The sequence below is a fragment of the Apium graveolens genome, chromosome 2, assembly GCF_009905375.1.
Source record: "Apium graveolens cultivar Ventura chromosome 2, ASM990537v1, whole genome shotgun sequence".
NCBI lineage: Eukaryota > Viridiplantae > Streptophyta > Magnoliopsida > Apiales > Apiaceae > Apium > Apium graveolens.
In genome coordinates this window covers 592335-605902 of record NC_133648.1, presented here as the reverse complement: position 1 = coordinate 605902, position 13568 = coordinate 592335, and the positions used below count along the sequence as shown (strand labels likewise).

At 32.0% G+C, this 13568-nt stretch overlaps 2 protein-coding genes across 2 annotated transcripts; both read left to right on the top strand.

Annotated features, from left to right (window-relative positions):
- The first annotated feature begins 6979 nt into the window (after nucleotides 1–6979).
- LOC141706554 (8-hydroxygeraniol dehydrogenase-like) lies at nucleotides 6980–9998 on the top strand. The gene is made up of 5 exons (XM_074509301.1): nucleotides 6980–7242; nucleotides 8040–8153; nucleotides 8322–8835; nucleotides 9285–9438; nucleotides 9536–9998. Exons 1-5 carry the CDS (start codon nucleotides 7145–7147, stop codon nucleotides 9736–9738), a joined length of 1083 nt encoding a protein of 360 aa, XP_074365402.1. The 5' UTR covers nucleotides 6980–7144; the 3' UTR covers nucleotides 9739–9998.
- Nucleotides 9999–11278: 1280 nt separating this feature from the next.
- On the top strand, nucleotides 11279–13482 carry LOC141706555 (putative mannitol dehydrogenase). The gene is made up of 5 exons (XM_074509302.1): nucleotides 11279–11510; nucleotides 11675–11788; nucleotides 12016–12529; nucleotides 12635–12788; nucleotides 13055–13482. Exons 1-5 carry the CDS (start codon nucleotides 11413–11415, stop codon nucleotides 13255–13257), a joined length of 1083 nt encoding a protein of 360 aa, XP_074365403.1. The 5' UTR covers nucleotides 11279–11412; the 3' UTR covers nucleotides 13258–13482.
- The last annotated feature ends 86 nt before the right edge of the window (nucleotides 13483–13568 follow it).

Sequence of the window (13568 nt, the reverse complement as noted above, 5' to 3'; positions counted from 1 at the left end):
TTCAACCGATGATAAGACATTACAAAAATTGACATATTCCTTCCGTACCTCTGAATTTTTATCGTTTCTGTAAAAGTGTCGGACACGTATTTTAAAATAAATAAAAAGTATCGTCTTATAATTTTAAAAAAAAATTTTTTTTTTCAGAATAAAAGTTTAAATATCCTGTTTTTATTGAGAAAAGTAAAATTTTAAAAAAATTTGTAAAACTATATTTTCTATCTATCTTAAAATGCGTCTCTTTTAGAAAGGGTTAAATATCAAAGTGGTCACTCAACTCAAGTTAATATATCAATTTAATCATCAAATTTAACGGGGTATCATTTGGATCGTTAAAGTCATAATAAATATCAAAGAGATACCTGAAAATATGTACTCGAGAATTAAAATTTATTTTATGGAGTTCTAAATATTTTTCTTAAATTTTATTACAACCAAATGAATAGTCATGAATTCATAGTATTTTAGATGATTTTGTGAGATTTTTAAAATTTTATCTACTAATTATTTTTATTTAAATAAAAAAATGATTAAAAAATTAAAAATAAATAGTAGATAAAATTTTAAAAATCTCACTATATTATATAAAATACTAGAATTCATATATTTTAATTTGGTTGTAATATGATTCAAGAAAAGTATATAGAAACTTCATAAAATAATTTTTAATTCTCGAACGCATATTTTAAATTATATGTTTGATATTTATTATTAATTTAGTGATTCAAAAATATTCCGTTAAGTTATACGACCTTCAGTTGAATGACGGCCTTCAGTTGAATGACGGCCTTCAGTCATATTTAAGTAAATGAAATGCAAGTTCTTATTGTTGGTTGTGGTATTTAGGCCGCCCCTAACATTCAACGAACTATAATTGATTAAAAAGGAGAAAGTGATTGTAGTTGAATCAAACCACTTTTATGCGGGATGGTCAAGTTCAATTTTTCATGGTGCTTTAGAGTTCAAACTTTGAACAATTTGTACTTGCATTCTTCGTCACTTCACAAGCCAAAAAGTCATGTCAAATTGAATTTTTCAGACAACTCAATTAACTCAATTTTAACTAAAACATTAAAAAAATTGGTTTGCCATCCGTTCTATTAGTTATTTAATTATATTATAATTAATTAATAATTTTTTTCAGTTGAAATACATTATTTTTTTCTATTTTTCCCAATTAAAACAATATTCTTATAAAAGTCTGGAAGTACGTGTAAATAGTAGAAAAAATGTTAAAAATAACAATTTTTTGGGGCAAATTGCTGAAAATACACATTCTGGAAGTGGATGGCTGAAAATACCAATTTGGATACGCATTTATCATTTGGGTATCCTGTTTTGTACTAGATACGCATTTGTCAAATGGATATCCAATTATTTTTTTTTTAAGATACGCATTTGGCAAATGCGTATCTCAATGATAATACCCAAACTACAAATGCGTATTTCTAGTAATTTTCTTAGATACCCAATTCTCAAATGCGTATTACACTTACCCAATTTCAAAATGCGTAACCAAAATGGTATTTTCAACCATGTATTTTAAAATGGGTATTTTCAACCATTATACCCAAAAATGGATATTTTTAAACATCACCCTAAATAGTAAAGGTATAGATCCCGTGGGATGGAAGTAGTATATTTTTCAGATGAAACACATTACTTTTTATTTTTTCTAACAAAACTTCCTCATATATAAAAATAAAATAAATTTATAATATTGTAATTATTTATAACCAACCAATTAACTTATAAAAAACTAAGCAATAATCTTTTTCAACTAAAACTCATTATATTTTTTACATTCTAATAACTAAAATATCTCTAATCCAAATAAATCACGAACACATAGATGTATATCTATATGTATTTATAAAATCGAATTATTAAAAAAACGGAAATTTAATGCCTTAAAATTTTCAATTCAATTTAAATTTAAAATATATAATATTAAAAAAATGTATATCTCACATGATATAAGCTATATATACTAATATATAAAAAACGAAAGAACGAAAGTTTTGTTAATAGGATGTGCTCCTGAGCAAGAACATGTCGCTTAAATGTGGTTTACGTTGGTTTATATGGTTTGGATTGCAGGCTATTGCGTGAGTCCGTGAGTTTTACCAGTGCGCATCCGAAGGCGAGCGGCTGCAGGTTTTCTACGATAAAAAAATGAAACATTATCATAAATTGGTTAATATTTACAATATAATTATATAAATAAAAATTTAATTATAACACGTGATGGTGGTTTAAACAAATTACTATATACTATTAACTCGGGTTAAACAAAAATACACCATTGATCTAATCGTTAGTCAAAAATAAAAATAAACTAAATATAATTAGTTGGATCTGATGCTTCGAGATAAAATAAAATAATAAATACTAATAATCAGTCTAAAAATTTATAATATTTAATCGGGTAAAAATAAAATTAAAATTTGAAAGATAATTTGAAAGTTAATTAGATGATTAGTTGAATTTTGTTATTATAACGGGTTTGAGACTAAAATAAAATAATGTTTAGTTTTGATATGCGCTAAAATCAAGATTAAATTCAAACGGAAAGCTATTTTTTTTATTATTGATCATGGTTAAAATTAAATTAAAGTTTACATAATTTATGGGTACATATAACGCAAACTTAAAGTTTAGTGGGATAAAGGGATCCATCCATAATAGTTGAAATATTAAAAATTTGATATGTGACCCGTTTATACAACACTTGGATTTATGTAATACGAGGTTTTTTCAATTTCCATCATGTACATACTATTTAATTTTAACAAAATTAGAGATAATATATTAGTCAATATAATAGCATCAAACTAAAATTACTCAATATAACTATTTATCCGAATTAAAAATATTATAAACTCATCAAGGATATATCGAAATAAAAATAAGAAAATAATTAGATAATCTAAAACAATATAATATATAATTATCCCGCTTAACAAAAAAAAATTATAATTGATCCAGACTTTAACAAATTAAACTAAATAGATGTGAATATAATTAATTGAATTTGATCGATATACTGAACTTGATGCTAATACAAAATAATATTTACAATTGATTTAGGGTGAAATAAGACTAAAATTAAATTAAAGATAATTAATATATTATTTATATGAAATTTAACTTTTAATTACAAAATTAGTTTTTTGTAATAAATTTATAAATATCGATGAAATTATATATTTCAAGCATTAATATTGTTTTTTAAAACTAATACACCACTTATTTTACAAAAATCAACACTCTCAATCATATATGTGCATAAATGGAGAGTTGGTCATATATTTAAAATTAAAAGATAGATATAGGTCATTAAATAAAGGTTCCATCATTAAATAATTATAATGGAAAGAGTCCCGAATTGGTACCAAATTGGTACTCTTTTAATATATATTTTTATATGCATACATGGGATCCATTTTTTTAATTGTATCATAACCAATTAAACAATGTCACGTGATATTTGGAATCATTTTAGTATTCAATTTGGGTATTTTAGTACTCCCTCCATCTCATATTTTGTGTCCTCTTTTGACTATTATATAGTTATATTGATCATATTTTGATCGTTAATTAAGACAAATTTATATATTATTTTTATAAATTGAAAAATACATTTTAAAGAGGATAAGATATATTTTCTAATGATACACGTTTTGGAATTTATTTAATTACATATTAATTCAATCAATTTGACTATTGACTAGTCAAAACATGACACATAATTAATATGAGATAGAGGGAGTAATTTCCTAATCAAATTGAATGTTGGTTTTGCTTTAATTAAAATTTGGAGAGAGATAAAATTGAATACCAAAATACACTTTTAAATTTCGAATTATAACAACCGTTATGGTCATTTTATCCTTAATATTGAACTTGCTTCGTTGCATATTTAAAATTATTATTAAATAAAATAATTACAAATTTTAAATAAATTAATTTCACATCTTAAAAATATCACTTCAAATTAAGTTCAAAAATTATATATACTTAAAAATAATTTGTACATCACCCGAATTTTAAACTAGTACTCCTAAATTGTGTTGTCAAGAATTTGAAATAACTCGATAAATGAATATTTCATACACGAATTATCTCATCAAATGAATATTTTTTCCGGTCTCAGTATAATAAATAAAATATATTTTTGAGTTTGATAAATGAATACTCTCGATTAATAAATAAAATATTTAACTAGTAATTAACTAATTTATCATAACTATCCGACCAACAAATACTCAAATATACACAAGTACTCATATATGCATAATAAATTTAACATGGAGTTTCAGGAATGAAGAGTGTGTTTACTGAAAACTTCCAACTTGTATGTAGATATATATATATAAGTAAAAAAAAAATGATACATAGAATATTAGATAAGAACAAAGTAGCAATTTGGATAAATTGAAAGTTATTCACACAACTTATAAAGTAATCTAAGATAGTAACTGAGCCCATTATTATATTTATATAAGAGTTAAGCTATTCACACAACTTATAAAATATAATCAAGATAGTAACTGAGTCCATTATTATATTTATGTAAGACTTACTTAAATTGAAAGGTATTTTTCTTGTGAATACAAAACTAAAATCTGAAAATTTTCTGTTGAATATCTACAAACTCATTCAAGAAACCCATAGTCAACTGTATTCCAAAAGTGATAGCAAAAAAAAAATATTAGCCGAAAACTTAAATATTTTGATGCCACAACAAGAAACTTTCTCTTATTGACTACGACTACCCTATAAATATAATATTGATTCGTAATACAAACGAATCCCAAAAATTTGGAAAACTCACTTCAAAATAAATTATGTATAAATACAAAAAAATTCAAGTATGTTTTGTTAGAAGATTACATTAATATGTTCATAATTTAAAATAGTTGTTTAAAATTTGAGATATGTAAAAAAGAAAACGGTGAATGTGATGAGTTATTTCAGTATTTATGGTTCAGTCTGAGATAAAAATGTTTTTTTATCGAAATTATACAATATTTATAAAAATAATTGAAATTAAACACATGTAATAAATTAGATCAAATTTAATTAAATTTTGAAAAAAAATTAGAAAACTATAGTTTTATAATGAATTTTAATGAAGATCTAAGTTTGAAAATGGAATGTTATATTGGTTTGATAAAATCTTGTCTAAACTAATCTTTAATTTTGTGTACTTTATATGCACACCCTCACTTTATTTTATCACATAACGTACAATCTAGAATTTATCCTGGTTTATATTGTTTTATAAAATTAGAGATATTAGTAAATATCCAATATTACGATAAAATCTCATCATTCGAAACTGTTTCAGAATGCTGGGAACCTAGCATTTCTCATACAAAAAGGCAAAAGTTTATTATAAAGAAAAATTTAGGCAAACACATAATCTCTTTTAGATAGATACAAAAATTCTTTCTTGGACTTGTAAATGAATGTAAGAAAATCTAAAAAATCTCCGTAATTAATTTTTTTGGCATAAATAAATAAACTTCGTTGCTATTGTTTTACTTTTAGTGGGTTCAGATTTGGGTCCGGGCAGAACCGGACAACCCCGTGGTCAAGTATCGTATCGTATCGTATTGTTTTACTCTTAGTGTGTCCAGATTTGGGTCCGGGATTATATTATTCAGATACAAACTGATCCCGGGTGTTTGAGGACCGGATCCAAACCAAATATAAGCCGGTATCGTATTTTCATTTTCTAACCTGGTAGTTTATGATCCACCGGATACGAGTCGAATATGATCCACTCACATTAAGTATCATTTTTATTTCAATTATTTAGATGATTATTGGTATAAAATTAATATAATACTAAAAAAATAATAATCATAAAAGTTATAATTTATAGGAAATTAAAACTTATATAAGATATAAAAAATATAAAATGATTATTTACTTACAAATATAAGGGTTATATATTCTAAATATGGGGTCGAATCGAATATGAGTCATGGATCATATTTGGATATTCGGATATTCGGGTAAGATTATTTTATGAAATATATTATGAGACCTAATCTGAGCGGGTATATGAATGCTCAGATCCGGGATCATATTTTATCCGAACTTAATTTTGCCGCCAGATTTGGATCGTTTATAAAACAGATATGAAATATGTATCATATTTTCGAGTCGAATATAAGCCGAGATACCGGATAGTACAGATCAATTTACTGCCCTAACCCAGTGCTCAAAATCATAATCAGTGAAAGTTCAGGTAAGAATATTTTTAATTGATATATGTGTGTTTTTATTTTGATTCGTGGATACATATTAATATACGAAGAGTCCCATTTTATTATGATAAAAGTTGTCAATTATTAATGTGACACATAATATAATATTTATGAAAATTTTTAGGATAAAAATTTGGAGTTTTTAGCATTTTCACGTATAGCTGAAATCATAGGACTATGAGAATCCATTTGACTAGTAAATTTTATATAATTTCATGATTCTTCTTCATAATTTTTACGATTTAAAATTATTCTCGACTTTTTCTAATTAAACACTCACACCCAAGTCTTCTAAAAAAACGTGAATCGTGATTGCCATAATGCTCCAGTGTTCTTTATGATTGCGAACCGGCATTGTCATAGTGCTCGAGTGCTTTTTATGATTAGCATCTGTCATTGTGTACCTCCTAATGTATTATGAAATCCGTTTTTGTTCGAAGGGTTTGTTTAGTGTGTGTCAATGGATACGTGCTATGCTAACAAAATGTGATTGATAAGTTGTAAATTTTTTAGTGATGAAAATTTTTGTGCATGCATGGGTCCATTATTAAGGTCCATCATGAGCTCTTCACCAATATTTTGTGGACAACTCATCAAACACGAGCTCTCAGCATGTGCACATGGGGTCACACCGGAAAAATCATTGTTCAAATTATAAACTACAACATAACTCGACCAGTTCAAAGGATTCTTATCCTTGCAATAGTCAACACAAAATGAGATAATGGATGGGGTAAGCAATGACTAAGTAGACAACAGTGTGTGCTTTCAAAATCTCTTATAAGTACATGTTTGAACCAAATGCTCAAAATTAGACTTGTCTTAAAACATACTCTACTTCTCAGACTGTCTCTGTTTTTGCAATGGAAAAATCAGCAGAGACTCAACATCCTGTTAAGGCATTCGGATGGGCTGCTAGAGACACTTCTGGCCTTCTTTCCCCGTTCAAATTCTCTAGAAGGTAAGTTTTTCGTTATTCGTTACAGTAATGTTGAGTAATCGGCTCATCTAAAACCTTAAAATAGCGATGATCATTGACTCCGGCCCGACCGATCCCGCCCCGATCCCCGCATCGAAAGTGGCAGGGATTCAGGAACTTTTGCGGGTACGGGCCGGGAAACGGGTATGATTTCTAGGAAAAAACCGGGGAACGGGCGGGGAACGGGCAAGAAACGGTTTTTTTATGACTACCCGGCCCGATCCCCGTCCCCGACCCGATTTTTCCCCGCTCTACAATATATTTATATATACCTATTTATCTTCAAAAAATATGTAAGTATTAGGGACAATTTACATTTTCTATGTTGTTAGAGATGTCTTAGATGCTATCTTTTTCGAAGTAAGAGGTGAGAGTGAATTACTACAACTGTAATTTAATTTTACATAAATATTTCATATATTAAAAGACAAAATTATTAGAATTTATAATATAATATTTAATTTTTGCTATTTTTTTTACATCTTTCATAAAAAAATTAATTAGTAAAATTTTTGATTTAAATAAAATATCCCCGATACCCGCGGAGATATCCGTTTCTTGTTTGGGTCGGGGATGGGGAATGATATATAGTATCCGACGGGGAATGGGCCGGGGACGGGGATCGGGTTGAAGCCGGGGGCGGGGGATAGCACTACCCGGCCCCGTAGTGACCCGACGCCCATCCCTACCTTAAAAAATTAGAGGAAGACCCCGAGTAATAAATTCTGATATAAATGTAAAAACTGCGATGAGAGATTAATTTGTTGCATGCTGTGCAGGGAAACAGGGGAGGAAGATGTTAGGTTCAATGTGTTGTATAATGGAATCTGTCATTCTGATCTTCATAATATAAAGAATGAATGGGGAACATCTACGTATCCTATGGTTCCAGGGTAGGTTTTAAATTTGATATGTGTGCATGCGTTGAGTTTTCTCTATCATTGATACAGTTCGAGTCTCGGTAAAGACATGTGTGTGTCAGTACGAGGGTACATGTTTCTGTCAACACTTTGATTGTTCTTTGAATAAATGTGTTGAATTATGTTGATTTACATGGACAGGCATGAGATTGTGGGGGTTGTGACTGAAGTAGGAAGCAAGGTAACAAAGGTGAAAATCGGAGACCATGTTGGCGTTGGATGCCTAGTTGGATCATGTCACACATGTAAAAACTGCAGCAACCATCTTGAAAACTACTGTCCCAAATCACTGCTTTCATATAATTCAGTATATTATGATGGAACTACGACGTACGGAGGTTTCTCTGATACCATTGTCTGCAATGAACATTTCATTGTGCGGTGGCCTGAAAACTTGCCTCTCGACAGTGGTGCTCCTCTTCTATGTGCTGGAATCACAACTTACAGCCCCCTCAAACACTTTGGCCTCGACAAGCCTGGTTTGCGTTTGGGTATTGTTGGACTTGGTGGATTAGGCCATGTAGCTGTCAAGCTTGCCAAGGCCTTCGGGGCTCATGTGACTGTGATTAGTACATCAGCAAACAAAAAAGAGGAAGCTCTTAAGCACCTTAAAGCTGATTCTTTTTTGGTTAGCACTGATCCTGCTCAGCTTCAGGTATTTAACTTCTCACCTGTGTGATGCAAGTCACCTAACAACAGTTCAGTTATTATATTTGTTAAAGAGTATAAGATCCTATTCAGGTCTTCCTCTACCACCTTAAGGTTTTAGACTGACTGGTTACTTAACAATATTGATGTATTCAAGTTTTTTAAAGTACAGATCATGAGTCCGCTACTTTGCTGCAGTCAGCAAGTCTAAAGAAGCCACCTCTTAGTCCCCAAATAGTTTAGGGATTATGAATAATAGATTTAATTACCATATTACGATCTTAATAATGTTCCTCTTTAAAAAATCGATCAAAAGTAGCTGTACTTCAAAATTATAAAATTATCGCAGTGTCCTACAGCACTTGAAATAATACGATGCTGACAGGCAAGACATATAAAAGTAGGACCTCATATTTGGTTGTAATGACTTGTCTCAAATGTGGTATGTTTGTGTAGGCTGCTGCGGGCACTCTGGATGGCATTATCGACACGGTTTCTGCAGATCATGCTCTCCAACCGCTTATCGACCTACTGACTACAGATGGCTGTCTTGTCCTTGTTGGTGCGCCAAGCCAGCCTCTTCAGCTACCTATTTTTCCTTTGCTTACTGGTAACTTCATGCAGATTCACTGTTGAGCAAATGTTTGCATTTTCCTCGGTCATTTTTTTAGTTAACTTATCTGATCTATGTGAATTCGGAATGACAGGGAGGAAAATAGTAGCTGGTAGTCTTATAGGAGGGATGAAGGAGACACAAGAGATGATTGATTTTGCAGCAAAGCATAATATAACAGCTGACATTGAGCTGATCTCCATGGATTATGTGAACACTGCAATGGATCGTCTAGCGAAAAACGACGTGAGGTATCGATTCGTGATTGATATCGGAAATACATTGCAGACTGCTTAGAGCTTTTTCTGGGACACTTGGTTGGAAGTTGGAAGTTTGCCAAGAATGGATGTTTCTTCAGAGTCTGTATTTTAAGAATATGCTATGCTATTATTATGAAATAAGATAGTGATAGACTGATAGTGCTACAGTGCCTTATTGAATATTTTGTTAAATTATTGATTATTGAGGGTCACCTTAAATAGTGCTACTGCAATACACATTGACAACCTAATGTTTATTTGCAAAACATTGTATCAGAAAAACCTTTGTATGTACTATGTTGAAATGTAAGAAAACCAGTATTCTAGAAATCGGCGATTAACAATAAGCGACGATTAATAATGAGTGCTACTGCGAAATCGACAATCTAATGTTTATTTGCAACTGTAGAGGTGGCTAAACGAGCGTGCCGCGCCGATTTTTCAGAGGGTCGGTTCAATGATCAATGAATTCGTGAACGGCACGTGAAGATGAACGAGCCGTGCTGATTTAACGAAATATGAACCCGTGAACAGTTCATGAATTAGATGAGTTAGGCGAATTAAGCGAGCTGGTGAATTAAACGTGCCGTTCACTAGCTGGCGAATTAGGCGAGCTACGAGCTGCGTTATTTCTTTCACATTAACTGGAGTACGTGTAATGCTCGCTATTTAATCTCCGGCTATTGATATTGAGCCAAATTGAAGGTGCAGAAGCTGACAGATGGTGCGGGCCGAGCGGTTCAATTCGCGAGCAATGCCGAGTTGTTCGTATAGGTGGTGAATTAAGCAGGCCGGTCCGAGCTGTGCGTGCTGGTTCAGAATTGCGTGCCGGTTCCGGTTCAGCAAACTCTAATTCATATTTGCTTCGTCTTACTATGCGGTTTGTGCCAAATATTGAACCGGCATGTGACGAGCCGAGTTATGCGAATTTTTCGTGAGCCGAATCACGATCGTGCCAAGCCAAATTGTTCGTTTGGCCACCTTTATTTGCAAACTTTCGTATGCACTATGTTGAAATGTAAGAAACAGAGAATTGGGACAGTAATTCCCAGTTTCCCCCTCTCCTAGAGTCTTGTTCATGTTTATCAACCTAATTAAACTCAATTTTTTATATGAGAAGCAAGTTGAGATTTTTTAACTACTAATGGTAAGCAATCATGTTCAACATTTTTAAAACCAAAATGTTAGGTGTCAAGTCCATTAGGTAAGGTATTTTTTCCAAGTACTTCCAAGCTTCAAGAATTTTAAATGAAAAATGTTTGGTACCCAATAATAGTTTATTTTTAAAAAAATGTTATTGTATCAATTGTATATTCGGTAACTTTTTTCACATAAATGCACCTTTTTTTCTAAAATGTTGTTGTGTCAATTGAATATTCGATGACTTTTCTGAATCACAATCGTCATGAACTGCGAAAATTTTTTAGAACTTTTTTGGGTATCGACAGTGCTCTGAATATATAAGCTAAGCTTTTTGTTTCAATAGCCGCCCAAATGAGTACATTTTGTTTTGTAATTGCTGTATCTTGTAAATGAATACAAAAATCTTATATTTATTTTACGATCCTTCCAATGTTCAAAGACAAAATGCGATAATAGATTCGGCAAGCAATTACCAAACACGCCTATTATATGTACAGGCTTGAACTAAAGCACAAAGTTAGACTTGTCTTAAGAAATAGTAATACTTTTAAGATCCTCTGTTTTTGCAATGGAAAAATCAGCAGAGACTCAACATCCTGTTAAGGCATTCGGATGGGCTGCTACAGACACTTCTGGTCTACTTTCCCCGTTCAAATTCTCTAGAAGGTACATTTTTCGTTATTCGTTACAGTAGTTGTTGAGTAACTAGCTCGTCTAAAACCTTAAGGTATTAGAGAAAGACCCCGATAAGATCATATAGTTAACAATAATAAAATCCTATGTAAATGTAAAAACTGCGATGAGAGATTAATTTGTTGCATGCTGTGCAGGGAAACAGGGGAGGAAGATGTTAGGTTCAATGTGTTATATAATGGAATCTGTCATTCTGATCTTCATATCATAAAGAACGAATGGGGATCATCTACGTATCCTTTGGTCCCGGGGTACGTCTTAAATTTAACTACACTTGCGAGTGATATAATTTGTGCATCGGTTGAATTTTTCTTACAGTTCGAGTCTCAGTAAAGACGTGTGTGTGTCAGTATGTATCAGGGTACAGAGAGTTCGAGTCTCAGTAAAGACGTGTGTGTTTCAGTATCAGGGTGCATCTTACAGTCAAAACTCTGATTGTGTTTTGATAAAATGTGTTGAATTATGTTTGATTGGACAGGCATGAGATTGTGGGGGTTGTGACTGAAGTAGGAAGCAAGGTAACAAAGGTGAAAATCGGAGACCATGTTGGCGTTGGATGCCTAGTTGGATCATGTCACACATGTAAAAACTGCAGCAACCATCTTGAGAACTACTGTCCCAAATTACTGTTTTCATACAATTCAAAATATTATGATGGAACTACGACTTACGGAGGTTTCTCTGATACCATTGTCTGCAATGAACATTTCATTGTGCGGTGGCCTGAAAACTTGCCTCTTGATAGTGGTGCTCCTCTTCTATGTGCTGGAATCACAACTTACAGCCCCCTCAAACACTTTGGTCTCGACAAGCCTGGTTTGCATTTGGGTGTTGTCGGACTTGGTGGATTAGGCCATGTAGCTGTCAAGTTTGCCAAGGCCTTCGGGCTTATTGTGACTGTGATTAGTACATCAGCCAACAAAAAAGAGGAAGCTCTTAAACACCTTAAAGCTGATTCATTCTTAGTTAGCACTGATCCAGCTCAGTTGCAGGTATTCAACTTCTCATCTGTATGATGCAAGTCACCTAAAAACAGTTCAGTTAGGACCTCGTATTTGGTAGTAATGTCTTGTCTTAAACGTGGGATGTTTGTGTAGGCTGCTGCAGGCACTCTAGATGGTATTATCGACACAGTTTCTGCAGATCATGATCTCCAACCGCTCGTCGATCTGTTGACTACTGATGGCCGTCTTGTCCTTGTTGGTTTGCCAAGCCAACCTATTCAACTACCTGTTTTTCCTTTGGTTAATGGTAAGTTTATGGCATAGATTCACTATTGAGCAAATATTTTTTTCCTCGAGTGTTAGCTTAACCCCTAAGTACGTACTTAGGGGAGTTATATGAGTACGTAGTGCATTTTAGTGATAGAATTAGCAAATTTGTAATCAAGTCGTGTAATTACTGATATATCCCTCGTGTATTCACATTAAAAAGTCTTTGTACTCAGCTAACTTAGGTGAGTACGTACTTAGGAGCATTAAGCTCTTTAATTTCTACATGTATACTTGGATTGACAGGGAGAAAAGTAGTAGCTGGCAGTCTTATAGGAGGGATGAAGGAGACACAAGAGATGATTGATTTTGCAGCAAAGCATAACATAACAGCTGACATTGAGCTGATTTCGATGGATTACGTGAACACTGCAATGGATCGTCTAGCGAAAAACGACGTGAGGTATCGATTCGTCATCGATATCGGAAATACATTGCAGGCTGCCTAGAGCACTTAGACACTTGGTTGGAAGGTTGAAGTTTACCAAGGATGAATGTTTCTGCAGAGTTTGTGTTTGAAGAATTATGCTACACTATTATTATGAAATAAGACAGTGATAGACTGGTAGTGCTATTGTGCCTGATTGGATACTGTTTTTTTTTGTTGAAAAAAATCAGAATTAATTAAATAATGAAAAACCATACGGCATCTACAAGAACAATCGAGTCGAACAAACATAAAATAGATCATATCGCTGATTAATCTAGTCTTTATGAAAACACAATCAAGCGATTTGTTGAAATTGATATATACATATGT

Coding starts and splice junctions, on each gene's coding strand:
- LOC141706554 (XM_074509301.1), top strand. CDS start 7,145: ATGGAAAAATCAGCAGAGACTCAACATCCTGTTAAGGCATTCGGATGG. Junction 8,154..8,321: donor ACGTATCCTATGGTTCCAGG/GTAGGTTTTAAA, acceptor TTACATGGACAG/GCATGAGATTGTGGGGGTTG. Junction 9,439..9,535: donor TATTTTTCCTTTGCTTACTG/GTAACTTCATGC, acceptor TCGGAATGACAG/GGAGGAAAATAGTAGCTGGT.
- LOC141706555 (XM_074509302.1), top strand. CDS start 11,413: ATGGAAAAATCAGCAGAGACTCAACATCCTGTTAAGGCATTCGGATGG. Junction 12,530..12,634: donor CTGATCCAGCTCAGTTGCAG/GTATTCAACTTC, acceptor ATGTTTGTGTAG/GCTGCTGCAGGCACTCTAGA. Junction 12,789..13,054: donor TGTTTTTCCTTTGGTTAATG/GTAAGTTTATGG, acceptor TTGGATTGACAG/GGAGAAAAGTAGTAGCTGGC.